This window comes from Squalius cephalus, assembly GCF_949319135.1.
Source record: "Squalius cephalus genome assembly, chromosome: 12".
Lineage (NCBI taxonomy): Eukaryota > Metazoa > Chordata > Actinopteri > Cypriniformes > Leuciscidae > Squalius > Squalius cephalus.
In genome coordinates, this window is record NC_137133.1 from 139,211 (window position 1) to 166,830 (window position 27,620).

Consider the following 27,620-nt stretch of genomic DNA (forward strand, 5'->3'; position numbering starts at 1 on the left):
TTTGGTAGCCTAACAGTATAAGTGAGTTTTTTTTTATTTTTTTTATTTTTTTATTGTACTATTTTATTGCTGTTTTTTTCATAAAAAATATATCATAAAAACTTACACAGATCAAAATCTACAGAAGACATTAACAAATAACACTGGTGTTGTCAAAGTGAACTAATCAGTGGGAAAACAACCCTATTCTTAATGTTGGCTACATGTTACAGATTTAATGTTCATTATTGTGTGTGTGTGAGTGTGAGTGTGTGATGCTACGCTGCATCTCCAGCCCTTTCACTGCACCTGCACAAAGACATGTTTATTGTTTAATAAAGATATGTATATTTCACAAAAATAATTTGTCAAATAGAGCGAAAGTATTTTTGCAGCACAGTCCTGACTGGAGGCAAGATAAAGATAACGATAAGAAAGTAATCAGCGGTCACGGCCGTCACGCCTCCTCTACTTACACTCGGTGTTTACTGAAGAATCACGTTCATCCCGTTTTACTACATTCTCTGTTTCTGGCTTTAAAGAACCTGAAGAAAAAAAATCCCTATTCTGTAGCCAGAGAACAAAGTCTCCATCTGAAATATTAATGTTTTTATTTCTGTACTATAAGTTCATGAGAATATTAATGAGAAAATATAGTTTTGAAATAGATTTGTAAAATATATCTTTAGAAATCAAATCCATCATAAAGATCATAATGTTCCCAACTTGAATCTTTTGATAAATACACAGATGGACACACGTTGTGAAAAGTTTTTCAGGTGTCTGTCTTAGTATTCTTTTATTGTGTTTTCATATTCAGAGTTTCATGTTGAGATGTTTAATACTGTATGTACAGCATAACTGTGTTCAGGTTCCGTCAGTATAATATCATATTGACATATATGAGATAAATCTGTCATTGGAAATCTCCCTCTGTCGCTGTAAACTCACGCAAGGCACCATAATGACCTGAGTTAGGCACCATGTGAGCAGTGATGTACATTTATCATTATTAAAGTGTCAGGTTGGGGGTGATAATGTGTAACACATGAGTCCACTTCTTCTTCATTCTTCATCATCACTGGTTTAGCAGATAAAACATCTCACTATACAGGAGACAATCAATGGCATGAAAGGTCAAAATGTTGAACATTATACTGTATTACACCATAAACTCTGTGTGAGTGTGTGTGTGTGTGTGTGTGTGTGTGTGTGTGTGTGTATGCCTCAAGCCTCTCTACATTTCACTCTCACCACTTCTTTTACTTTATAGCTATAGCTTCAGTTGGTTGGTTTGCCATGTCCCCGATCCCCCTTTCATCAGGAATGTTTCTTTGGTCAGGTGTGACGGTGGACTGATCACAGACCCGCTGAACCAGATCCTGAAATCTCTCCGTTCTACTAAACGTAAACAAATGTTACTGTAAACTCCACATTCCTCCAGATCTGCAGAAATGTGCCGGAGCAGGTGGATTTCTCTGAGAAACAGGTATTGTTCAGACACTGCCAGTCCTCCGGCTCACGTCACCCGAAAAGCAGAACCAGTTTACAATAAATAGATGCTTGATTTGATATGTGTGCTCATGTTCTTTCGCGATGGTGTCCCGCCTGGATCTGCGTGTGCTGGCGCTGCTGATGCTGAGCTCGGGTCTCTGGGTCCACTGTGATATTCCCAGCTCCCTGTGCGGAGCGTACATGGTAGGAGACGTCAACATCGCCATCCTGAGCTCCATCCACTCTAAAGTGATCAACCTCCACAAGAGAACCAGACCCCAGCCCTTCGTCTGCACCGAGTGAGTATCCACACCTGTGAACCAACACACATACACAGCACTCACATATTTACTGTTTACAAGTTCAGTTCTTTGAAATCTCACTTGGTATCATTTGAGAATTACAGTAAAACACAGGGACAGTGCATTTTTGTTTTTAATAGTTGTGGGTTCCATGTACTATTATTATTATATTTAAAGGATAAGTTCACTTCAGAATTAAAACCTCCTGTTGAATTACTCTGTCCCACGTCATCCAGGATGTTCATGTGTTTCTTTCTTCAGTCGAAAAGGAATGAAGGTTTTTGAGGAAAACACTCCAGGATTTTTCTCCATATAGTGACTTCAATGGGGTCCAGCGGGTCGAAGGTCCAGATGTGAGTTTCAGTGCAGCTTTAAAGTCTCGACACGATCCAGCCGAGGAATAAGAGTCTCATCTAGACAAACCAGCGGACATTTAATAACAAAAATAAACATTTTAGTGTTGGGTGATATGCTCCATTTTCATATTGTCCTATAGCCATCCTGAGAGATCGGCGATACACAATATAATCGTGCGGGGGGAGGGGCTTACTTATTTGATCATTAACTTGCTTATTTACTCAGTAATTTGCTTGTTTAATTACTTTGTTTTATGCATGATCTTTTTCTATTTTGCTAGCAAAGGTGGAGTGTTTAATAATAGGCTAAATCAGGTTATTTCCTGGTATAGTGAGGTAAAAAAAAAACATCCTAATCATTCTTGTATCTGACTATGAGTATTTAAATTATTATGTCTGTTGTGATGTTAAATAAAGCATTAAAAATGCAATATTATTTCAACATGTCAGCGGGACACATATTATCCTCTCATGCCGTTACAGATGCAGCATTTTGACTACCACGAGATGAGAACACGTTTTTATCATTTCTTTGGTCAAGAAAGAGTCTGAGTTTGTGATATATATTCTCCTACCAGTTTTCTCTCTGTTTGTATGCACTTAAATTCACAGTAAGGACGCTTTCCTGTCATATAGCCTATCACATATGTACACTAGGGGTGTCGCAATATACCGGTGTTGACGATAATCGTGATATTCAAAGCTTGAAATATCGACATTGTGTTAATTTAAAGTGTGACAATATACCGGTATTCATTATACCAGACACCGGTATGTGACATTATACCGGACACCTATCAAATAAGACGACGACGCAGCGCTCGCCCGTGCCCGCGCAGCTAGAGTGATACACTCTGTCCACACCCGAAAAAAGTAAGCTCGTCAGTATGGAGTTTTTCGGACGAGAAGCGCAGCACCACGTCTTTAAAATTCGAACACATTATTCTCTATGAGTGTACACACACCGGTGCCATCCGGCGCCTGTCCGCGGCGCCCAGCAACAGCTCAGGACCTTGTTCAAAATCCTGCCGCGACACAGAGCGCCATTTACATCGTTTTATATTAAATTTACATTATTTTTGTCTCAAATCATCGTAAATGACTTCACCCTGTGCTGCAATATACATTTAATTTTACATTCATTTACAGAAATCAGCTGCTTGAATGAGAATTGCTGATGTTGTCGGATTTTCAGGTGATATTCTCAATTCATTCAGTTAACGGACGCTCTGAGGTAAAGTGTTCAGATCACAGACTCAGCAACTATTGTATTTAAATGTACAGTACAATCATAACATAGAACAGAATGTGTAGCCATCAACTTTTTTACCCATCTCCGTGTCCATCACCCTGCGGATTACGCCATTTTACAGAGAGTAAATTGCTATTATTTTTTCTAGTCATGGAATGGGAAACGTGACATTAACTGTTAACAGGGGGATTCTGTGTTCAGATATTTAATAAAGGGTGATTATTAAGAACCCGTTTACTTTAGCCTACTCATCTTATTTTTGTATTTGTATTTGCACTTGTTTTTTTTTGGTTCAAATCTGCTCTCTGCATGACTTTATTGGCGCCGGCACAACAATAGGTTTAAGAGCATTTCAGTTCTTCAGGAAACCTTCCGACAGTGTTTCGCTTCAGTGTTCATGCTTGTCTTCCGTCACAAGAATTTGCCATAGATTGAGTACGCAACAAGTAAAAATGCATGTGCCTTGTGTTTATCAGTATCCTTATGTTTGTTAGGTAAAAAAGAAAAACTAAACAAAGTAAAAATTAATTTGACTGATAACTACCCTGCCACCCGCCACCCCCCACCCCATAGATTCTATAGATATCGCAATATATCGATATCGTGAATTCTTTTGACACACCTGACACACCCCCACCTACTCTTATCCCCGGCTCTCTGTGCGCCGCTGTTGCCTGGAAAAGGCAGCGGTGTCAGCAACATGAAGGTCCCGTGACCGCTGGTAGACGATATAGTACAACCTTATTTGTAGTTTTATAAATGTATAAATTTCTCATGGCCGGTTTTCAGGGACGACTTAACTCCAGACATGACTCCCGCTTCTTCTCGGATTCGAGAAAGGGGGCGGGGATAGGTTGAGTTTTGAAACACGACACCCATTGGTTGCCTGGGTTCTACGTAGCAAAATACATAAAATTCTAACTGGGCCGTTTAGCTTGGAGGCGGTCTAGTTTTGTGGGGGGTGGAGAAATGGCGGCAGTGAGCGATTTTACAATTTCACAGCTTTCAGTTTACACCCTGAGCCTATATGACACACAGAATCCCATAAAAACCCATATGGGACCTTTAAATTTATGACTTTACTCCAATAAAGGAAAACAGGTTAATGCGTTTACAAGGGTACCTCCACTCCAGAGTCTCCACTCTACCTGTGTCCGCAGGTAATCTCTCCACTATATCTCTCCACTCTCTACCTGTGTCTGCAGGTAATCTCTCAACTCTACCTGTGTCTGCAAGTAATCTCTCCACTCTCTACTGTATCTCTCCACTATATCTCTCCAATCTCTTCACTCTACCTGTGTCCACAGGTAATCTTGTGAATACTTCTATAAAATGAGCGATGGTTTGTCTAGATAAGACTCTTATTCCTCGGCTGGGATCATGTAGAGCCTTTGAAGCTGCTCTGAATCTGCAATTTGGACCTTCAACCAGTTGGACCCCATTGAAGTCCACTATATGGAGAAAACCCTGGAATGTTTACCTCAAAAACCTTCATTTATTTTTAAATATTATTTTGAAAGAAAGATATGAACATCTTGGATAACGTGGGGGAGAGTAAATTATAAGGAAATTTTAATTCTGAAGTGAACTAATCTTTTAATAACAAATAATCATACAGCTGGTCAGCTAAGAAATGAATACTAAGAAGTGTCTTTCTCTATATTTCCAGTTTTGATCTGATCCCATTTCTACAATCGCTGGGTGCCATCTACACAATCGAAGAAATCAACAACTCTTCGTTACTTCCGGGGATTAAGCTGGGATATGAAGTGTGTGATTCCTGTGCTTCTCCCACCAAAGCTCTGCACTGTGTGGAGCATCTGCTGGCCGTTAACGGGTCGCTGCCAGCGCTCTCAGACTACTCCGACTTCCGTGCTCCGGTGAAAGTTCTTCTGGGAGAGAGGTACTCTGAGCTGTCCATCGCCATCGCCAAGCTCCTCAGCCTCTACCTGTTTCCACAGGTAATCTCTCCACTCTCTACCTGTGTCCGCAGGTAATCTCTCTACTCTACCTGTGTCCGCAGGTAATCTCTCTACTCTACCTGTGTCCGCAGGTAATCTCTCTACTCTACCTGTGTCCGCAGGTAATCTCTCCACTCTCTACCTGTGTCCGCAGGTAATCTCTCTACTCTACCTGTGTCCGCAGGTAATCTCTCTACTCTACCTCTCCACTCTACCTGTGTCCGCAGGTAATCTCTCCACTCTCTACCTGTGTCCGCAGGTAATCTCTCCACTCTACCTCTCCACTCTACCTGTGTCCGCAGGTAATCTCTCTACTCTACCTGTGTCCGCAGGTAATCTCTCTACTCTACCTCTCCACTCTACCTGTGTCCGCAGGTAATCTCTCCACTCTCTACCTGTGTCCGCAGGTAATCTCTCCACTCTACCTCTCCACTCTACCTGTGTCTGCAGGTAATCTCTCCACTCTACCTGTGTCCGCAGGTAATCTCTCCACTCTACCTGTGTCCGCAGGTAATCTCTCTACTCTACCTCTCCACTCTACCTGTGTCCGCAGGTAATCTCTCTACTCTACCTCTCTACTCTACCTGTGTCCGCAGGTAATCTCTCCACTCTACCTGTGTCCGCAGGTAATCTCTCTACTCTACCTGTGTCCGCAGGTAATCTCTCCACTCTACCTGTGTCCGCAGGTAATCTCTCTACTCTACCTCTCTACTCTACCTGTGTCCGCAGGTAATCTCTCCACTCTACCTGTGTCCGCAGGTAATCTCTCCACTCTACCTGTGTCCGCAGGTAATCTCTCCACTCTACCTGTGTCCGCAGGTAATCTCTCTACTCTACCTCTCCACTCTACCTTTGTCCGCAGGTAATCTCTCCACTCTACCTCTCCACTCTACCTGTGTCTGCAGGTAATCTCTCCACTCTACCTCTCCACTCTCTACCTGTGTCCGCAGGTAATCTCTCCACTCTACCTGTGTCCGCAGGTAATCTCTCATTACAGTCAACGTTACTTCAATAATTCACCATATAATGTCCCTTCTGTTATCTTTTACCTGCACTCGTGTCCCAAATCTATTTATTTTTTCTGTGGAGAATCTTCATGCAGCTTGTTTCCATACAGTAACACTTCATAGCCTATCAAACATCAAAAAGAAGAAAGAGAGACCTGAAAAGCATCATAAACGTATCAAAACTCTAGTCTTTATGCATGATGTTGTTTCAGCCGCGTTGTTGCAGGGATATAAACCGTTAATAAAACTTTACAATAAGGTTCATTAGTTAACATCAGTTAACTACATCAGTTAGTTACCATGAGCTAATAATTAACTGCACTTTTACAGCACTTATTAATCTTTGTTCATGTTAATTTCAACATTTACTAATTCATTATTAAAATCAAAAGTTTTTATTATCATCTGAAATCTGTATTTTTATTCACGAACATTAACAAAGATTAACAAATACAGTAACACATGTATTGCTCATTGTTAGTTCATGTTAGTTAATGCATTAATTAATGTTAAGGTTTATTAAACCTTATTGTAAAGAGTTACCAAACCATTTCTGAAATAGAATTGTCTCATATTTAACGTGGAAAAGACGTTGATTGCCTGTTGCAGCATCACATCTGTTTAGGACCCGGTGTTAAGGCATGATGTTTATCTGCCAACAGGTCAGCACCTCATCCTCTGCTCCGGTCCTGAGCGACAAACTGCGGTACCCGTCCTTCATGCGTGTGATTCCCAGTGACATCTACCAGGCTCAGGCGCTGGTCAAGCTCATGACTCATTTCTCATGGAACTGGGTCGGTGTCGTGTATGGAGATGATGACTACGGGAGAGCGGCCTACCAAAGCTTCGTGCAACAGTCAGCTGGAACCATATGTGTCGATTTTGAGAAAATGGTAACGCACTACTTGGACCACGTCGATGTGGAGAAGTACATCAAAGAAGCTGCTAAGAGCATTAGAGAGTCTCGCGCCAAGGTGGTGCTGCTCATCCTGAAGCCACAGCTGGTGGAGAAGCTCTTCAAGGAGATGATCCAAACCAACACAAGCAGAGTCTGGATCGCGAGTGACGCCTGGGCCCTTTACCGGCCCTTAACAAAGATGACCGACATAAACAAAGTGGGTAAAATCTTTGGCTTTTCCTTTACCATGGGAAACATACCAGGGTTTACAGACTACTTGAGAAACCTCAGGCCGACGCCAGGAGCAAGAAATGACTTCATAGAAGAGTACAAGCAGCTGAGACTGAACTGCTCGCTTTGGCCCAGGGACTGCTCCACAGATGACGTGCTGCATGCCGTGGACCTGAGAGAGGCCTACATGGAGAGGCTGGCCATATATGCTATAGCACACGGGCTCAGGACACTGCTGGACTGCAACCACACCGCCTGCTCCGGAGACAACAACTTCCCTCCCTGGAAGGTGAGATCTCTCAAGCCCACGGCGCTTTGAACTTACAATAAGAGAAGAATACTTCCCTGTCAGGTTCAGCTGGTTAACATGACGTTTATTAGGTTGATGCTCATTGTTAACTCACGCTCATTCGTAATACATTAACTGATGCTAATTGTTGCAAGTGTTTATATATTAAAAATGCATTCGTATATGTAGAAATCAACGTTAACCTAGATCTAGAACCTAGAACCACATTACCGCTACACATTTGCATAATTTTCAATAAAATAAAATGGACTGAATATTGCCTGTTGAATATTATAGGTTGTAATTTTTAAACAGACTGAATATTTTGGAAGTGAAGTCTGGATGGCGAATGTGGATTATTGAATTTTAAATAATGAAAATGTGAGTGAAATGTTTTGAACTGAAATATTCACAGCTTAAATATACAACCATGTTGAATTTCAGACCCTAAAAGGCAAGCCCTGAAAATACAGTGCATTAAAATCATAGACTGTAAAAAATATGGACAAAGCGTCTGTGACGTCACCCATAGACTTTCTGAAGAACGGTTTTGAAGCCGTTTATGGGGGGTATGGGCGGCGCCATCTTGGAAAATCTTAGGAAATCCTAACCCCGCCCACCTTCTGACACAGCGCGCGTCACTCAGCTCGCTCTGCTACTCCGGTTATCTCTGTGTATATTTTAGGCAACGAAATATGTTATAAAACACCATACTAACTCTTTTCGTTTTCATTTAAAGAAATCTTAAACATTATAGCCACACAAATGTGGTTAAGGCAACGTGTATTGATTATATTCAACTGCACATAACGTTTGCCTATTTATAACAAAACTAAATATAAAACACAACCCTGCCTCTTTTCGTTTTAAATATAATATAAAAATATTAAACATTTTAATATGGTCCAGGCAATATGTGCATTTGTACTAAACAACAGATTTTGCAGTAAACAACATTACAGATCATATTCGTTGAATTAAAATTTAAAATGACAAAACTCAACCCAGTCTCTTTTTGTTAAATTTCATTATTTTTATAATTTGCCATTATAAAAGTATAAGTAAAAGGTATAAGAAGCTATACAAATAAAGCAAACAATTCAGTCAAACATACAAAGTCAGCGCTCTAGTCTAACCATACAACGGTAAAGTTAAATACTTATAAAGTTATGAAACTTCCCCTCAGCCAAAACGATTGCCCAGGGAACAAATTATAGATTCACGAGACCAAAGATCGCCCGTTAGATACACACAAGACGAATTATATCTCATGTTTAACCACTAAAGAGACGCCAGAGTCCGCAGCAAACGTCAGAACGACTAGCCGAGGAAAAGCTGTTCCAGGCGGGGTACATGAACGCCGAGCGCCCGGTCTTTGCTGGATCTCACAACTGGATAAAATTTTCATAAATCTTTAAATAAACCACAGATTTGAGCTTTAAACAACTACATTCTCGCCTGAAAAACTCTTAAAACTACATTTCATGATACAGAAACAGTAGTATTATATTTCAACTGTGTTAAAAAATGGCGCTTCTTATGTTGTCATTCTCCTTGGCGCAGCCTAAGCTGTCAATCAAGCTGTCAATCAAAGTTAACCACACCCTTATTTGTCATACATTTTTTATCTAAATACGATCTAAACTAACGAGTTAGAAAAAAATTCACCCCCCTCACAGTTGTCAGGCACTCGGAAGCTATCGAAAAATACAATAAAAGTCCATGGGACCAACCTGTAAAAACATGAATTTATGCTGTGAAAACGGACATTTTAACATGGGGGCTATGGACATTTGCTCCCTTTTGGGACCTCCCTCTAGCGGATTTTCGATGTATTGCAGTTTTTCGCACTTCCGGGTAGGCTTCATTTTTCAGATTAGAATGTTGCCGCTTGATTAAAATGCAAGAACTGTTAAAGCAGCCCTATGCAGCTTTTTGCCGCTTTTTGCTCGCAGGTTTCTCTATAGAGCTCCCCCTACAGCTTCGGAATAGATATTTGACAACACTGTCGTCAAAACTCGTTGGTGACTCGCCCCCCTCCCATCTTCTCCCGCTGCTCATGTGCATTTGTTTTCAAAGAAGCCGGTGAACGCACCGAGCCATGTCCACTGAGGTGTGTGTGATACACAGAAGGCTAGCATATATGTTTAGATAGTGTATGTGTGCAGTGCCGTAAAGCAATTCGTTACATCGCAAGACCTGATATCACGCGATACTTCCTGACACCGCTTTGGGCTCGCCGGCCCAAAGTTGCAAAGGTGTTTTTTCCGCTCAAAGTCGCTAGGGGGGTGCGAGAAGACCACCATTCAACCCGAAAACAGTCATATAACTATTCCAATGACTCCGAAGCTGTTCGGTTAAGGTAAAAAAGTTACTTAGTTCACCTTTAAAGCAATAGTTTTTTTATTTTTTTTTATTAGTGCAATTCAACAAGCTTTTTTATTTCAAATATATTTGTCATTAATTTACTTACATAGTCATGTGACCATCAGAAAACCGTGTACATGCGTATTGCAATATTAACTTAAAATCTCAAATATTTTACATCTAAAACGTTCAGCTGAAAATTTTTTTTTATAAATGCTGTTTATTGTTCGTAGATAATAAAATTAAGCTTACTGTAAAGTGTTACCAAGATCAAACACCATATTCTCCAGTGTTTTTGTTTCTCCCAATTGTTTAATCTCAAGAACACTTGTACTCTTTTGCAGCTATTGGAAAGTATGCACAGTGTGAATTTCACACTCGATGGCACTAGATATTTCTTTGACGAAAACGGTGACTTTGTGGATGGCTACGACCTCATAATGTGGCAGGAAAAAGATGATCAACGAATTATTGAAATTGTGGGGAAATTCCTCTTGAAAAAAGGAGACGTGGAGATCCTCAGTGAATACCAGTCGATAAATGAGAGCGTGAGTTGTGCTGTCTCTACTTTTGCTATTCTCTCGACCACCACCACAAGAAAACAGCCATCACTGAGATGTGTCTCTTTTGTCCTCCAGCTACCCTTGGCCAGGTGCTCAGACCCTTGCGGTCCTGGCACTGCGAAGAACCAGTCCAAGATCCCCTGCTGCTACAACTGCGTTGATTGTGCTGAGGGAAAATATACTGATGGATACGGTAAATCAGAATTCATTCACAGATTCACTAGGAAATTTTTTATGCCGAGTATCTGACTACAAATAGCAGAACACAGCAACACTGGAACTGTCTTCAGATTGTATTTAGGGGCCAAGCACCGAAGGTGCGGAGGCACCTATTGTATCTGTTCCCGTTCTTATTATTAGGGGCCAAGCACAGAATGTGCGTAGGCACCTATTGTATCTGTTGGCGTACCAAAAATAATTCTTCTTTTTCTTCCGACTGGGCTTCTATGGCAGCCCATAGAACCGCTTGCGGGAAAGTTGTGCAATTTGGCACACTGATAGAGGACAGACTGAACAGTCACCATACCAAATTTGGAGTCTCCAACTCATTCCCTCTAGCGCCACCAGCTGTCCAAATTTGCACTCATGTTTATGCTAATAACTTCTGAACCACAAGGGCTAGAAACAATTTTTTCACGTCATGGAAATTTTTCGGCCATGTTGAATTTTCATAAAAAGCTACTTTTTCGAACTCGTCCTAGACGGTTTGTCTGATTTACACGGAAATTGAACCAGATCATCTACAGACGATGCTGACAAAAAGTTATGGAATTCAAGTTGATTTGCTTAACCGTTTTTGATAAACCCACAAACAAATTTTACGTAGCGCTTGCGAAAACAGATGTAAGGCTTTATCTCCGCAACGCTTTATAGGATTCAGACCAAACTTGGCACATGTCATCACAAGCATGACCTGAGGCTACATGCTGCGTTTCAGAGCAGTGCCACCTACTGGTCCGGAGATATGAAAAATACCTAGTGGTGAATTTTTTTTTTCAAATGCTTATAACTTTGGGTGTGGTCGACTTATTTTCATGAGACTCATCTAATTAGACTCCTGAAACCTTGCCAAGTCCTACGATACCAAACATGCTAGGTTTCGCCTTACGGTTTGTGTAGCGTTGTGATTTAGCGCTTAAAAAACATTTGGCTATATCTTTGAAACCGCTTGTCCGATCGAGACGAAACCACCGTCAGAAGTTTGGAAACATAGGTCGATAGCTATACGCCAATGCCCAAATGCGAATATATTGATAGTTAGGGGTAGTAAAATTCAATCAAAGTCATGTGTCAGTCATTTTTTACGTGTTTTTTCATATAAATGTCTGTAACTCTGAAGTGAATTGAGATATTTTCACCAAAATTTACACACATATGTATGGGCTCACTCTGAGGACACATAAAAAAAAATGTGGGACTGAGCCTCTTGGTGGCGCTATTTTAGAACAAAACATGAAATTCCCATTGACTTCAATACAGTTTTGTGAAATAAAATGCTATACTAAACAAATGCATTGGTGTAATATTACGAAACTCAGAATGTGCCAACAAGACCATCCCCTGAAGGTACTCAAAATATTTCGAAACAGCGCCTCCTAGTGGTCAAAAGTTATAACAAAATTTCCAAAACGGCTAATAACTTTTGACTAATTCGGCCTATTGTAATGCTACTGGTCTTAATAGATTCCTTGGGTCACGCCAAGAACATAGATACCAAGTTTTCTTTATTTGGCCGAACTTCCTGTCCGCCATCTTGATTTTCATTCATAACCTACTTTTTCGAACTCCTCCTAGACCGTTTGTCCGATTTTCACCAAAATCGAATCGTATCATCTCCAGACCGTGCTGACTAAAAGTTCTGGATTTCGTATCGATAGACGAAACCGTTTTCGTATAGCGCAGCAGCAAAGTTGAGGCATGATGCCAAAAGGACTGTTCAGGCTTTATCTCTGCAATGCCTTGACATATTGACACCAAACTTTGTATGTGTCATTGTCACTTCAATCTGACCACATCACATCAGTTTTGTAATTGCGCCACCTATTGGTCGAAAGTGACAATCAATTAAATCAAATTTTGTATACTGTTTCTATGATTTTTCAGCCATTTCGCCTAAAATGCTCTTTAAATGTCTTTAATTGCTCATTGATGCAGTTGGTCTGACTCTTTCACCCATGTCTTGTCGTCTTATTCTGCTTGGCCCCGGTAATTGCTGCTTGCAGATATATTTTTATTATTAATATTATTATTGAAATTATTGAGTTAAGCCAAACCCATCAGTCAAAACAAAAAGTTATGACAAAATATGTAGTAAATTCATTTGCGTTTTTCACTGCAGTATGTCACACTCAGAGGTATTTCTTGCCAACAAGCCTATTATTTTAACTCTTTCCCTGCCATTGATGGAATTTTCATACGGTAGGGGGCGCTATTACACATCTTCTGAAAGAGTACTGAATCTCCTGATCAAAACACAGGAGAAGAAGAAGCAGAAACAAGTGATAGAAGCATTGCTGTCGCACATGTAAAATAACATGATCATTTTCCTTTTCAGATTTCCCCGAATGCCTGAAATGTCCCGAAGGAAAATGGTCTACTCTGAGAGCAAGTGAATGCGAGTATTTCCAGGAGATTTATCTGGTTTGGGATGGCAGTTATCCCATAGCTCTGTTAGTGGCCACAGCGATAGGCTTGATTCTAGTGTTCACCTCCTTCATCATTTTCAGTGTGCACAGAAACACCACAGTCATCAGAAAGGCTGACAACACGATGTCTTGTTTCATGTTCCTGGGGCTGACGGTCAGCTTCGCCAGCGTGATCATGTTCATCGGCCGGCCGAATGAGCACCAGTGCAGGGCTCAGCAAGTCTTGTACGGGCTCGGGTTCACCCTCTGCATTTCCTGCATCCTGGTCAAAGCCTACCGCACTTTCCTGGCTTTCCTGGCCTTTGATCCGGACAAGCAGCACCAGCTTAAAAAGCTCTACAAGCCTGTTATAAATTTAGTCCTGCTTACCGGTGCTCAAGGAATTATCCTGTTGTTCTGGATGACTCTGGGAAAGTCTCCTGGACCGGATATAAAGTGGCCTGAGACTGGCCTAAAGAAATATGTTGTGTGCGACGAGGGCTCCATCATAGGTTTTGTGGTGATGCATGGTTACATAGCTCTATTGGCCTTCATTTGTTTCTTTCTTGCATTCAAGGGTAGAAAAGTGCCACATGATTTCAACGAGACTGGCGTCATCATCTTCAGCATATTGATTCATCTGTTTGTCTGGCTTTGCTTTATTCCCATTTATATTGAAAGAAACAAGACCGAACAGCGGCACATTGTTCAGGCCTCGGCCATCCTGGCATCCAACTATGGCATAATCTTTTGTCATTTTATCCCAAAGTGCTACATAGTCCTGTGGGAGCTGTCGGAGAACTCGAGGGCATCGATCATGGGGAGGTTGGCTAGACGCATTAAAGAGGACACAGCCACCGCAAACATTACCGTACTACATGAAGCGGGCCGGACCACTCCAGGCATCACCAGCCCTGGTGCAGCACCATCGGTGAATGAGATCAGTGTCATTTCTAAAGATGCTTTCATTTCTAACAAGACTGAGGATTTTTTTAATATGGATAGAGGCGGTACAGATCCCCCAGTGTCCCGCCATTTACCGCTGACGCAAAGACACACTACGAGATAAAAATAAAAATGTTGTCTTGTATTCTTCTAGCAATTCCAGCAACAAACAAACGCTTCCTTGGCCAGAACAGTGAATCTTTCAAACTTAAATAATCTGGATTTTTCATCTTTTGCAAAAATGCTTTTCTTACTTAATATTTTTACTTAGTCTTGTTTCCGATCCTTAAATCAAGATGCATCTACTATGTCATACTAAAATGACATATGTCTTGTTTTCTGGGGAAACAAATTTAAGTGATTTTTCAAAATCAAGTGATTTGTTGCTTAAAAAAGCTCAATTATCTGCCAATGGGGTAAGAAAAATAATCTTACTTTTGATTTATATTAGCAGAAAACAAGACACAATATCTTATGGCATTTTACTACTTTAGTAAAGACATCTTGATTTAAGAATCTTTAGATATTTGTACCTGAAACCAGACTAAGTAAGAAAAGCATTTTTTGCAGTGATGTACATTGTACATATATCAGTACTACATGTAACCTAAGTTGCTAAAACAGTGATTTGATTAATTTTGCTGTATGTTTTTTAACTTAACAGGGAGTCTGCATTTACGTATTAATGTACTGAATGTAATGGTGAAGTTTGTAATCCTACAAATAACGAACCAAACCGTTGCTACATCTGACCCATGGCACAGAAATTACACACCTATTTCTGTACTGTTTCTTTTTGCATATTGTATATGTAAAACTGTACATTTAATAAACTATAAAAACTGATTTGAGCTTTGAACTTTAATGCCATTATCAGCATCTGCCACTGCTTGTGATTCTAGTGGATCATTTTGCCCTGTTTAAATCCTTTGCCAGCTTGCAGACATCACTGGCATAAATCCAGGGAGGATTTCAGTCAGAAGTAAACATCTATAAATACTGCAACCTCAAGCCACACTGAACTTAATTCATCATCTGCTGGTTGTTGTTCAATTTCTCAGAAACGAAATTGATAGTCACTTAAACAGTTTTTTTTTTTTTTTTAATGAAAACTGTTTCCACTGTAGAAAAAAACTTAAGTCACTGAAGATTTTTATTATATATTTTGATTCTAACACATATATAATGTTAATTCAATAAGAATTAAGCAGTGGTAAAAAGAAAAGAAGACAAGGTAACCAGCAGGGTATCTGATTAGTGAGATGAGCTTATGGTCTTAAGCATGCGCTTTATTCCTGTAGCGTGATCATGTGTGTGTGTGTGTGTGTGTGTGTGTGTGTGTGTGTGTGGGAAAGACTGGAAGCTTCAATCCTGGGCTCTCTATGGCATACAAAACCAACTGGCCAGCAGTAATAAGTAGAGAAAGACAGGGATTGTGGACAGGGACAGTAAAGGACAACGGGACACAATTGGTATGGTACGTAAACAAGAATCAAGTTGAGGTTTCCTGACACACCACTATCAAATCTGCAGTCAATCAAAAGAAAAGGAACAGGATTCTCCCATCAACATGGGGTGCTCTCCTTCTAAAGGTCAACTCTTCAGCAAAAAAGCTTTGCTGCCTGGATCACTGGAAAGCCAGAAAAATGCTGACCTGCCCTCTGATGGGGCACAACTGCAAATCAAAGCAGAGATAAACACTGCTTCAGAAGGACTAGAGACACGAGAAAATGCTAAACACATTCAAGGTAAGAGATCCTCAGTCGATGATGTAGTTTGTGACGCCGCTGTGACAGTCGAAGAAGATGCTTCTGAGAAGATGCTAGATGTGGTCCGCTCTCAGGATGAACAGAATGCACAAGAGGGCCTCTTAGAAAACCAGAAAGAAGGAATAGAGGAGGTACGGACAAAAGATAAGCAAGGAAAGCGGAGGAGGCAGAGGAAACAAAGACTGAGAAAAAATTCCTATGCGCAGTCGAAGGCAGAGTTCATACTGAAAGCCCACCAGGCAGCCTATGCGTACCTGAACCCCAGCATTTCCAAATACGAGTCTCTCTTAGGGCTCGTGGGCCAGGCTGCTCAGACCCATCTCTCCATACAGACCGCAGTAGCGGCAGCAGTCTTGCACTACGAAGAGATCAACCAGGCTTTGGAGGAAATGGCCGCTGAAGGCGAGCAGCTGCTGAGGGAACATGGACACAACATGAAGTGGCCCGCTTTACTTAAAGACTATCCACCTACGACCAAACCAAGCAACGACCTGAACCAGCTTCCCTCCGAACTGTTGCAGCACATGCTTCTCCACTCCACAGTTCAGATGATCTCAGTGGGAGACTCTGTGAAGTGCCTGGGTGACGCAGCCTTACAGGAGCTAGCCGACTATGTTGGGTCCCTGTCTGAGGTCTTAGGAGAGAAGCTGCTGGCTAAGCATGCGGCCGAGGGGCGCCTGAAGCAGGTTCTGTCCCGTGTGGAAGCTGCTGCCCTCAGGAAGCCCGGCCCAGAGGACTCTGCGCTGCACAGTGAGGACAGTGGCATAGGTGCGGACAACGAGTGTCAGAATGGCTTCCGTCGGAATAGAGGGAGCTCGGGATCAGGAGAAAACGCTGGAATAACATCTGTCTTTACCACCGGTTGCTCTCCAGGTCAGCAGCTCCTGAACGCCAATGAGGTAGGCACAGACAATGATGATGATGATGATGAAGATGAGGATGATGAGGATGCAGAACTCGAGGATGATGTCAGTGGAAAAGATGAGGTGGGGAGGTTGACCGACAAGACAAGGGGAACAATGTGTGGTTCTTCTGAAGCAAACTCCAGCTTTCCCCCAGATCAGGGTGGCCTTCAAAACCAAGATCAAGTCAAGACCAGTAACTTGAAAAGGAAAATCAGACGGCCAAAAACTGCAGACAATACCTTTCAGATGAAACTAAAACACCGCCATTTAAGACGACCAAAGCGCTCGCAATCCGCCGAGTGCTTGTGTAGCAAAGTGGAAGAATCAGATCCTAATGAGGAACAAGGAAACCCGAGGAACATGCACTGGAGGAGAAAAAATAATCTCCCAGAAGATCATGGAGGCCGTGTACGGACAAAGATGGGAAGAGGTTCGTCTGTAGGACAGTGCTCAGCAAGATACTACGGCCTCCAGTATGGCAGCAAAGGGCCTTTCAGGGCAGTGCGATCTAGCTCTCCTCCAAAGTTTACTCCAGAACCACCGGGGCGACATGCTGTCAAGAGGCTCATTAATACGTTTAGCCAAGGGGTGGAGGATAATTCAAGACAAAGTCCTGTAGACCGAAGACTGGTGAGAGTTAGGGGCAACAAGAAATGCTCTCTCCCACTACTGCAGACCAGCAGAGAAGCACTTACCACCAGTAGGACCATCAAGAGTAGCATCCGTTCGCTTGAGCCCAGACCGGCTGACAAACCTGAGCATCTGGATATAGACAGCCTCCCGCCTCCACCCCCAGAAATGCTCATGGACAACACATTTGAAAGCAGCGTAGGGTTTCCCGCTGAGGACCGGGCTCGTGATTCACAGTGCAGAGGGCAGCGACTCCGCACTTTAACACAAAGAGAGACTGCTCCCCCCATCAGGGCACACATGCAGAGAGCCACTACTCAGCCACTGAGGCCGAATGCTTTGCAGGGATCCTGCATTGAACAGGAATACAATGCAGGTTTGCGAGGTTCTGCGCCTCATCAAGGATGCAAGACCCACAATGAGGGCGAGACCGCAACTATGCACTCGAAAGGTTTCCCCCCAACGACCCCCCCTGTCTCAAGGACACGGCTTCCACCATCCTGTCCCACTCTGCACCACCCAGTGCCAAGCCCCCCATCCACGACCTGCCCCCCGACTGGGAAGTGGACTCCATCAAACACCTCCAGTGTTTATGGCTCTCAAGCTTATTTTGAAGCCCGGGCTGTGTTCTGTCAGGAGAACCCGCCACTCCCTTACACATGGACACCTTCATGTACGTCTACATTGCCTCGGCCTTGGGGAGAACCTGCCAGACCTCGCCTTCAAACCTCTCTCATGGGACACCGTCCGTCGGGTCATAGGTCATCCCACAGTGAGCCGCCACAGTCATTGCCTGATGCCAAACAGCAACAGGGTCTGGGCAGTGACGACACACCTTCGACCAGTGAGGGGTGAGTACCTTCCAGCGGCATTCCTTGTGATGCAATATGTAGCAAATCTATGACACAACAAAAGTCTGAATACAAAAAGACAAAACAGGTAGAACATGACTGAGCCTGTTGAATCAGATTTTGCCCATCTTTATAAACAGGGCTGGAACTGGCTGAGATTCACTGGGGAGACTCTAGTTGGGAAGATGTTTATTTTTACTTTTATAATTTTTTAATTACTTTCAATGACTTTTTTGATGTATTTAAAAATAAAAGTTTGTTTTTTATTGTGCATCAAGACAGGCATATGAAAGGTCAATTAAACAACATTTATGAATTGTGTGTGGCACAAACTCTTCTTCATCCAAGAGTATCTCTGCTTGGAGATAATTACCTGTTTAAATCTGGCCAAATTAAAGATACATTTCTTCAGTTTTGGTTACAAGTAGTCCAAGACTAAAATGCAAGTTTGAGCTGTCTGAACTGAAAGGAACTTGCACTGACAAATCTTAAAACATATCAGTGCCAATGTTTCGTCTCAAGATGCACATCAGGAATGTTTTTTTCTAAGGCATGTTTATAAAAGCCACTTAAATGCCCTAGTTGACATGCCCTAAGGCCTAATCTGTGAAACCGAAACATTGTGTAAGAATCTGCATATGTACATGCAGAATTTAACAGGCGACACAAACTTATAAAGTAGAAAAGGTGTAGAATGTTTTGAATGGTGAATTCTCAGTTTAGTGCTTTGAATATAAACAATTATTAAACAAATTTAAAGATGAATCCAGTTTTAAGGGAAAGGGGAGTAAATGTGCATTTACAGTTAAAATAATTTTGATAATGCTTCAAGAATACATAATATTATTGAATAATATTTGTTTGAGGATGTTACCATAGACATTGGTGTTTAAACATGTATGTATTCTAATATAAGAATTCTCAGAAATAATTTCGACTGTATTTCAGCAGTTTAATAATACTTACTAAAATATTTTTGAAGAAAAATGTAAACAGTTGATCTCCCCCTCCTTCTCACAACCTGCTTCCTCACATGAGGTTATGATGCTGCTTTAACTCAATGAACTGCACAATCCTGGAAATTAAGAATCACGACTTTTTTATTTTAAAACTGAGATCACAATTCTGAATAAACAACTAAACAAAATAGCATATAATTTACTAGAGGTTCTGACAAAATGTGAATTGCTGCAGTCTGTTTAAAAATAAAATGAATTAATTAATTTTTTTTAATCAGTTTGAATAAATGGTTTAATGATTAACTTATCTTGTTTCAGTATTGGATGAATCAGTGATTTAAAAAATCTATTGAATGAATGATTCAATGACAAAAAAACTTTTTAACAGTCACTTGTCGCCACCTACTGGTGTAACAATATAATTGAAACAATCTTTATTTGAAGCGTCAAGTTACTTTCAAAAGGCACTATTTTAGGATTTGCTCTATTTTAATGGCTACCGTAGCCATCATACGGTATTTATATCCAAACTATAAACTTTTATTCCAGTGCTTCTGTGATCATTTGAGTTATTGTAAGAAATATTGATACAGTTGAAAAGACTGTTTGTGAAGCTGTTTCATATCTATAGGCTAACTGCTGTCTTTGGGTCAGCGCCAACACACAGCTGAATGTTCGGCGTGATCGTACTTGTCAAAGCTTTAATAGACGAATCATTGTCATTTAGTAATAAGATCGCGCGGGTGTTTGATCCTCTAATGATTAATCATTCAGCTCTACTATGTGTCTCATAACGGAAACACAGTCTCTTTTCAGGCAAGAAATCATTATTACACAGAGTTTGCATTAAATCTGATTAAACCTGGATAATTTCAGATAGCCTATGTAAATGCGGTTTTATCCATATCAAATTTAAAGTCTATTAAAGTAACGATTTCGGCTAAAATCTCAGTTCAGCCCACTTAATTTACCTGAAGTAATTTGCTTTGATTCATGTCCATCGGCTGCAACCTGCAGATATTATGGCTAATCACAAAAGTTGTTTGCGCAACCAAATGAATAATAAATCGACCGCTTCATTTATTATATATTTTTTACTTCGCTATGTTTTTGTGCTGAATTCGTATCACTTTCATAGGCTATTGAGTGAATAAAATATAGAAATCCTTTTAATTTCCTTAAAAAAATCCACCCAGTTTGAACCGGAATGCCGCCCTCATTAACATAAGTGTGGATCTGATTAGTGCAGCTATAGTTACTGTATCAGCTGTTTGCTTATAGCCAGTTCTCGGTAAACAAACTCTCATCTCCTTCCTCATCTTCAGGGTTTCTCGTTGAACTAGTTTGACTGAGAACGAAAGAACATATTTGTATTTGTACAGATTCCCACTGTCTTGCGATTACAACTGATTTCATCACCCCAGTCCTGCCTGCGCTGTCAAGAATTTGCTGTAACCATCTGATATGTAATCAAATCTTACGTTTATAAGAAATGAGTGTGTTTGGCATGCAGCAGCTGTGTAAACCACATTACTGTACCTGAAGCGCTGCAGAAACAACTACAAATCAACAAAATCTCAACTCTTTATCAACAGTGTGATTCACAGTGATCTCTGGTTTTCTATGAAGATAAAATAGTCATTCTGAATCTAAGTTCTGACTGGATGAGTTGTGTTTGTGCTGACAAGCTCACATTATTTAAATATGACAATTGACCATGTTTCCTGTAACCGTAAACACAGTCACACAACTGCACTCACGGCAGATCCTCCAACTAATAACGTTTGCAAATGCATTTATTTATTGAACATTGGTGTCTTTTATCATTTTAGAGCACCTGAGGCTTTTCTGTCTGACGCCCTCAATATTTTAAAGGTCTCTGAGAAATGATCTTGCATCACGTAAACTTTTTAACTTTAATATTTCAACTTGTCAATCAAGGGGAGACCCCTGCAGAAAACCAGAAGAACTGGGAAACTCTGTTATGATTGCACATTCTTCTGGCTACGAACACACACACACAGGCTTGCTGAGATGACAAGATAAAGGCAGTCTCTGGGGAAGTTCATGAAGATAGTGGAGAGCTCTTCTCACATGTTTCTCTGAGTCTTCCCGAGGGTTGGAGAGCTGCTAATCTGATCAGTGTTAATCTGAGCTCAGCGTAATCCCTGTAGAAGAGCATCTGTGCGGATCTACCGACTCACCTGTCCTACATTCACCATCTGTGTGTCTATACACACTCCTACACACACACACACCTGCTGAACACACTCCTACACACACACACACCTGCTGAACACACTCCTACACACACACACACCTGCTGAACACACTCCTACACACACACACACACCTGCTGAACACACTCCTACACACACACACACCTGCTGAACACACTCCTACACACACACACACACCTGCTGAACACACTCCTACACACACACACACCTGCTGAACACACTCCTACACACACACACACACACCTGCTGAACACACTCCTACACACACACACACCTGCTGAACACACTCCTACACACACACACACCTGCTGAACACACTCCTACACACACACACACACACCTGCTGAACACACTCCTACACACACACACACCTGCTGAACACACTCCTACACACACACACACACCTGCTGAACACACTCCTACACACACACACACCTGCTGAACACACTCCTACACACACACACACACACCTGCTGAACACACTCCTACACACACACTGAACACAGTCAGCACACTGTAAATCAGCCTGATTGTAATGGTAAAAGACTACGGTAAAAATGCTACAGTGAAAAACTGTTAACCGGTGAACAGAAAGTTTCTGTACGGTGAATGACTGTGATAGATCTAACCATACATTTAATTTAATTTAACTGTAAAATACTGTTAAATTTACAGTTTTTGAAAGTGAAAAAGAATGCCCACAATTCCCTGCGTGACACTTCACGTTTGATGTATTTTCGTTGAAATAACTGTTTCTTCATAGTTTTTCAGATTTTTTTCTAATCGGTTTTGTACATTAGGGTTTTATGTTACATTCAGTGTTGTGAAATTAATGTTTATTGCATTTTTAAATTTCATGTGTTTCGATCATGTGTGTTGCATGATGGTGTTCAGTGTTTGTGTGAATGACACTGTATATTAATATGAACTTTCACAGCGAGTGGAAAAGCCGCTTGTGATGAGCTTTGACTGATCATGTGACTCTCATCTCCACTGTGATTGGAGGTTTTCAGTGTATTTTAATTTAAGTTGAGTTAGGGCTGTGCAATTAATTGAATTTCGATTTCGATTTGGGCTCCCAGCGATCACCAAAATAGTACAACCGAGTGAAAATGATTATTTTGCCTTGTTCTGTTTTGCAAGAACACTCTTATTTTGTCTTTTGTTCTGAATATCACGCACACACACACACACACACACACACACACACACACACACACACACACACACCCGCCCCTCCCGAAGCCGTAAACTCTCTCAGCTTGAATGTTTAAACTGATAAGACTTAAAGAAATGAAAATAATCTGGCCCGATTGTGCTGTGAATGCTCCGTCATGTCCCGACATGTCCCCATTCAGAGAGACGGAGAGAGAAGACGCAGCGCCGCTAACACTCACGCCGTTTGTGAAACTTATTGAAGTATTATCTGTTATATTATTTATTTTAATAGGTCAAAAAGTACAATAAATGTTCAAATTGCGATTTTTTTAAGAATTGTTGAAAGGTGTCTTTTTTAATAAATGCAACACATTCCCAAACTCATGTGAAATAACCGTGTTACATAATCGTGATTTCAATACTGACCAAAATAATCGTGATTATAATTTATCTATAATCGAGCAGCCCTAAGTCGAGTCTGTGAAACCTGAAATGTTGCTACCATATGTGTTATGGTAAACTTCTGGCAACCACCGCGACCTGTTTTTACCCTGAATTTAACAGATTTTTTATTTTTTGTTTTACAGTGTAGGCTCGGCTATGATTAACACTAAAGCACCTCTCAGGGCTACACTGGCCACAGTCGTCCTCAGGCTTCTGCCCAGTGCCAGCCGCTCTCAATCGGAGTATTACTGCAGATCTAGTATTCAGATAACCTTCCCACTGTGTGAGCGCTCAGAGAAGTGTGCTTGTTTTCCGGAGTTTTGCTATATCTGTTTCTGTGTGTGTGTGTGTGTGTCTTCTCCAGCACGCTGCGAGCAGATCTGAACACACTCGGCCGGACAGACGTCACACACCAGCTGGACTAGGCCTGTTCTCCCTACGCAGATCTGGGACATTCCAGGAAACTTTTCCTGATAAACATCAACACCACGACGCTTAAGAGAGATTAGAAGTGTAAAAATAACACTGTCTGTGTAAATATATTACTCTGTTAATCTCTTATTTAATATAAGTGTGTGTTCTCCTCTCTGTTTGTAGCCTGATCTTTCTATGGTTTTGATACGTAACACAGAGGAAAGGTGTTTCAGTTTCTCCTTATATTCTGTAAGACGGCTCATCATACTCTCTCCTCATTTATCAGGAGCTGTTATTGTGACTGTTAGAAATATATAATCCTGTCATTTCACAGTGTGTCTCGTTCATAAACTCTTACGCTTATCCTGTGGTCATGTGTGATCATAGTCCGTCTGTGTGGAAGACGCTGAGCCCTTCAGAGTTCTGCATGATCTTCTGCTGTGATCTTCACAATAAAGCTGTTGTAAACACACACACTTCTGCAGCTTCCAGTAATACACCAATATCTCACACTTGTTCTCTGTGGAAACAATAAAGTCACTGTGTGAGAAACACACTTCAGTCTGAGTCTCTATCTGTGTGTGTGTGTGTGTGTGTGTGTGTGTGTGTGTGTGTGTCTGTGTCTGTGTGTGTGTGTGTGAGAGAGAGAGCGCCACCTTGATGGACAGCAGTGAGAAACACACTTCAGTCTGAGTCTCTATCTGTGTGTGTGTGTGTGTGTGTGTGTGTGTGTGTGTGTGAGAGAGAGAGAGAGAGAGAGAGAGAGAGAGAGAGTCTCTATCAGTCAGCGACACCTGATGGACAGCAGTGAGAAACACACTTCAGTCTGAGTCTCTATCTGTGTGTGTGTGTGTGTGTGTGTGTGTGTGTGTCTGTGTTTGTGTGTGTGTGTGTGAGAGAGAGAGAGCGCCACCTTGATGGACAGCAGTGAGAAACACACTTCAGTCTGAGTCTCTATCTGTGTGTGTGTGTGTGTGTGTGTGTGTGTGTGTGTGTGTGTGTGTGTGTGTGTGTGTGTGTGTGAGAGAGAGAGAGAGAGAGAGAGAGAGAGAGAGAGTCTATCTGTGTGTGTGTGTGTGAGAGAGAGAGAGAGAGGGAGTCTCTATCTGTCAGCGCCACCTGATGGACAGCAGTGAGAAACACACTTCAGTCTGAGTCTCTATCTGTGTGTGTGTGTGTGTGTGTGTGTGTGTGTGTGTGTGTGTGTGTGTGTGTGGTGAGAGTCTCTATCTGTCAGCGCCACCTGATGGACAGCAGTGAGAAACACACTTCAGTCTGAGTCTCTATCTGTGTGTGTGTGTGTGTGTGTGTGTGTGTTTTTTGGTTTATATTACATTGTGGGAACCAAATGTCCCCACAAGGATAGTAAAACCTGAGATCACCTCCATTGACCAGCCAGCGGTCCCCATGAGGAAAATGGGTTAATAAACACACTAAATTATATTTTTTTGAAAATGTAAAAATGCAGAAAGTTTTCTATGATGGGTAGGTTTAGGGGTAGGGTTAGTGGATTGGTTCCCAACCTGGGGACTCTTGGAAGAGTCTGCGAAAAAGGGTGGAGAAATGTTTAGTCAACACAGACGATAAACTACAGTAAAAGACCTCTTCTCCCAAATTCCAAATAGTAATTCCATGAGTTGTAAAGCAAAAGAATCTGACTGGAAATGTCACTGTGTTTGGTCCCCTTAGGGGGGCGCCAGAGTTCACAGGGGGGGCGCGGGAGCGGATATGCTTTGAGGTGAATTTCAATTACAATTTCGTTATTTCAAATGTATTCTATCATAATGTAAGAGACGCCGGCGAGACCACAACATTGCCCAACATCAAATGGCAAACGTAATGTAAGCGGAACGAAACTGAGCTACTCGTTATTGTGTGGTTGAAGGACCGTTTATCAGTTTGTACCAGTGCAGCGCGAGCCGATCGTGATCATGCGACACTGTTACTACACAGCGCTAATAAGAGATCCAGTAAAGAAAGCATTTCAAATCGCCACTGAAGTAATAACATCGCTGCGAGATCTAGTGAGAAACATTCACATTTCTCCGTTATTAACGGATCAAACAGCGCTGACGTGGAAACCTGAAGAAACAGTGTCCACAGATCTGCAACATTCACCATGGATTTACAGTAGTAACACTAACTGCACCCATGGAAGTCTGACAGGAATAGGCTATAATGCCTTCAAGTAACATTACATCGGTTTTATTTTTACAATTGCTGCCCTCAAATGTTAATCTGAAATAAAATAAACCTTTGTTTATAACTACTACAATATTACATTTAATTTTTTCCAAGGAGCTGTTTTGTTTTATATGCTCATAAGAAGAGTGAATTATAGCTCTAGAATTGCTCAAAGTAAAAAAAAAAATCATAGGCTACTTTATGATGTTAGTTTTAATAATAAAAAAAAAGAATAAAAAAAATGAAATCAAGGAAATTTCTCTGGCATTTCTTTCTTTTTGCTGTATCAAAAACGTACCAAACCGAACCGTGACACAAGTGTATCATATCGAACCGAACCGTGAATTTTGTGAACCGTTACACCCCTAATGGGGGTGGGGGGGGGGGGATTGTTAAATATGTACATGGGGGGCCCCCAAGGAAAAAGGTTGGGAACCACTGGGTTAGTGTAAGGAGATAGAATATACAGTTTGTACGGTATAAAAACCATTACGTCTATGGTGTGTGTGTGTGTGTGTGTGTGTGTGTGTGTGTGTGTGTATAAACACACTTAAATAATGTCAACACTTATATATTATGATAACCGATATTGTGAGGACATTGGACTGGTCCTCACTATCTAAAAAGGCTTCTAAATTAACCAAAATTTGTTTCATTTAATTCTAGTGTTTTCCAAGTTTCCATGAGGTTATATAGTGAAACAAATGTATTTGTGTGTGTGTGTGAGTGTGCGTACTTGTGTTCTCTTAAAACTGATTATGCTTAATATTATCTAGATGATTTTATTTCAATGCAAAACATACAACAGACATTTGTTTAATTGGTTATTAATCATACAGACAACCTCAACTGAGACACCTACAGTCAATCTCATGCCACCCAGAGACTACTAGAGACAGTTGTAGAGTCTCACAGCAGCACATCACAGGTAAACACAAATCAGTGTCACTGTCAAAACACATTCTGCACTCTGAATCAGATGGAAATGTCTTACTGGCTGTTGTAATCTAAAGCTATTGGGTGATAAAATCCATAATTGCTGTAACTCTACATCAAATCAACAAACCAGTCTGTACCACAGCATGTTATGAAATAAAAATAAGCATTAAAAAACGGCAACAAAAAAACAAAAACAAAAACTATAATGATGTTTATCATGAGACTATTTAACAAAAGGTAATTATTGAGTAACCGGAAGTATGATATTAATTTAAACATGGAATAATAACTGCCGAAAAAACTATTTACATGTCCTTTTTAGGAGTCACATGATGGTGACGAGTTGCTGTATCCTGGATCATCTCTTACCAAAGGCCAGTTTGCTGCTGTTGATGTCAAATGTGTGACAACACAATCTTACAGGAGTTGCCTTACAAAATCTCTTAAAAATATTTACTGAACATTTTCCAGGATTGGTTCCAGAAACTGTATACCTGTTTAACAAAAGTTATGGTGAGCCTCATTTTTACTGTGTCATGTTGTAACTACTTGGGTACAAGAGAGAAAAGCCCAATGCATTGTGCTGTCTGTCATGCAGCGTTTGATGCAGATGATAATCTGAAAAATTGCTCTTTTTTTCTAGTATTGAGCTTGTCATCACAGCTCAAAGACATTCTTGAAAATCCAAGTTTAACTTTGTCAAGGCAGACTACAGCTGAGAAAGATGTTCTAAATTGCATACAGTGTGGAGCTGAATATAGAAAATTGAGAGAAAATTGGCTTTTAGGTGATTGTGACATAAGCTTACTGTGGAATTGTGATAGAATTCCCATTTTCAAAAGCTCAAATTACCAGGTTT

At 41.0% G+C, this 27,620-nt stretch overlaps 2 protein-coding genes across 3 annotated transcripts; both read left to right on the plus strand.

Annotated features, from left to right (window-relative positions):
• The first annotated feature begins 1,413 nt into the window (after window positions 1-1,413).
• On the plus strand, window positions 1,414-15,113 carry olfcb1 (olfactory receptor C family, b1). Its single transcript, XM_079888763.1, has 6 exons — window positions 1,414-1,772; window positions 5,053-5,344; window positions 7,014-7,769; window positions 10,481-10,684; window positions 10,775-10,892; window positions 13,254-15,113. The coding sequence occupies exons 1-6, from the start codon at window positions 1,576-1,578 to the stop codon at window positions 14,390-14,392; spliced, it is 2,706 nt and encodes a 901-aa protein (XP_079744889.1). The 5' UTR covers window positions 1,414-1,575; the 3' UTR covers window positions 14,393-15,113.
• A 174-nt stretch (window positions 15,114-15,287) lies between these two features.
• Window positions 15,288-24,194, plus strand: pcare2 (photoreceptor cilium actin regulator 2). 2 transcript variants are annotated; one of them, XM_079888764.1, is made up of 2 exons: window positions 15,288-18,423; window positions 23,589-24,194. In XM_079888764.1, the coding sequence occupies exons 1-2, from the start codon at window positions 15,839-15,841 to the stop codon at window positions 23,647-23,649; spliced, it is 2,646 nt and encodes an 881-aa protein (XP_079744890.1). In that variant the 5' UTR covers window positions 15,288-15,838; the 3' UTR covers window positions 23,650-24,194. The 2 variants fall into 2 exon arrangements, with proteins under 2 accessions (XP_079744890.1, XP_079744891.1); XM_079888765.1 differs by lacking the exon at window positions 23,589-24,194 and adding an exon at window positions 21,217-21,268 and having other exon boundaries at window positions 15,611-18,423.
• The last annotated feature ends 3,426 nt before the right edge of the window (window positions 24,195-27,620 follow it).

Excerpts from the sequence above, each read along its gene's own strand:
- olfcb1 (XM_079888763.1), top strand. The coding sequence starts at position 1,576 with ATGGTGTCCCGCCTGGATCTGCGTGTGCTGGCGCTGCTGATGCTGAGC. Across the intron at positions 1,773-5,052 it reads CAGCCCTTCGTCTGCACCGA|TTTTGATCTGATCCCATTTC; the intron begins GTGAGTATCCAC and ends CTATATTTCCAG. Across the intron at positions 10,685-10,774 it reads ACCAGTCGATAAATGAGAGC|CTACCCTTGGCCAGGTGCTC; the intron begins GTGAGTTGTGCT and ends TTTGTCCTCCAG.
- pcare2 (XM_079888764.1), top strand. The coding sequence starts at position 15,839 with ATGGGGTGCTCTCCTTCTAAAGGTCAACTCTTCAGCAAAAAAGCTTTG. Across the intron at positions 18,424-23,588 it reads ACACCTTCGACCAGTGAGGG|CACGCTGCGAGCAGATCTGA; the intron begins GTGAGTACCTTC and ends TGTCTTCTCCAG.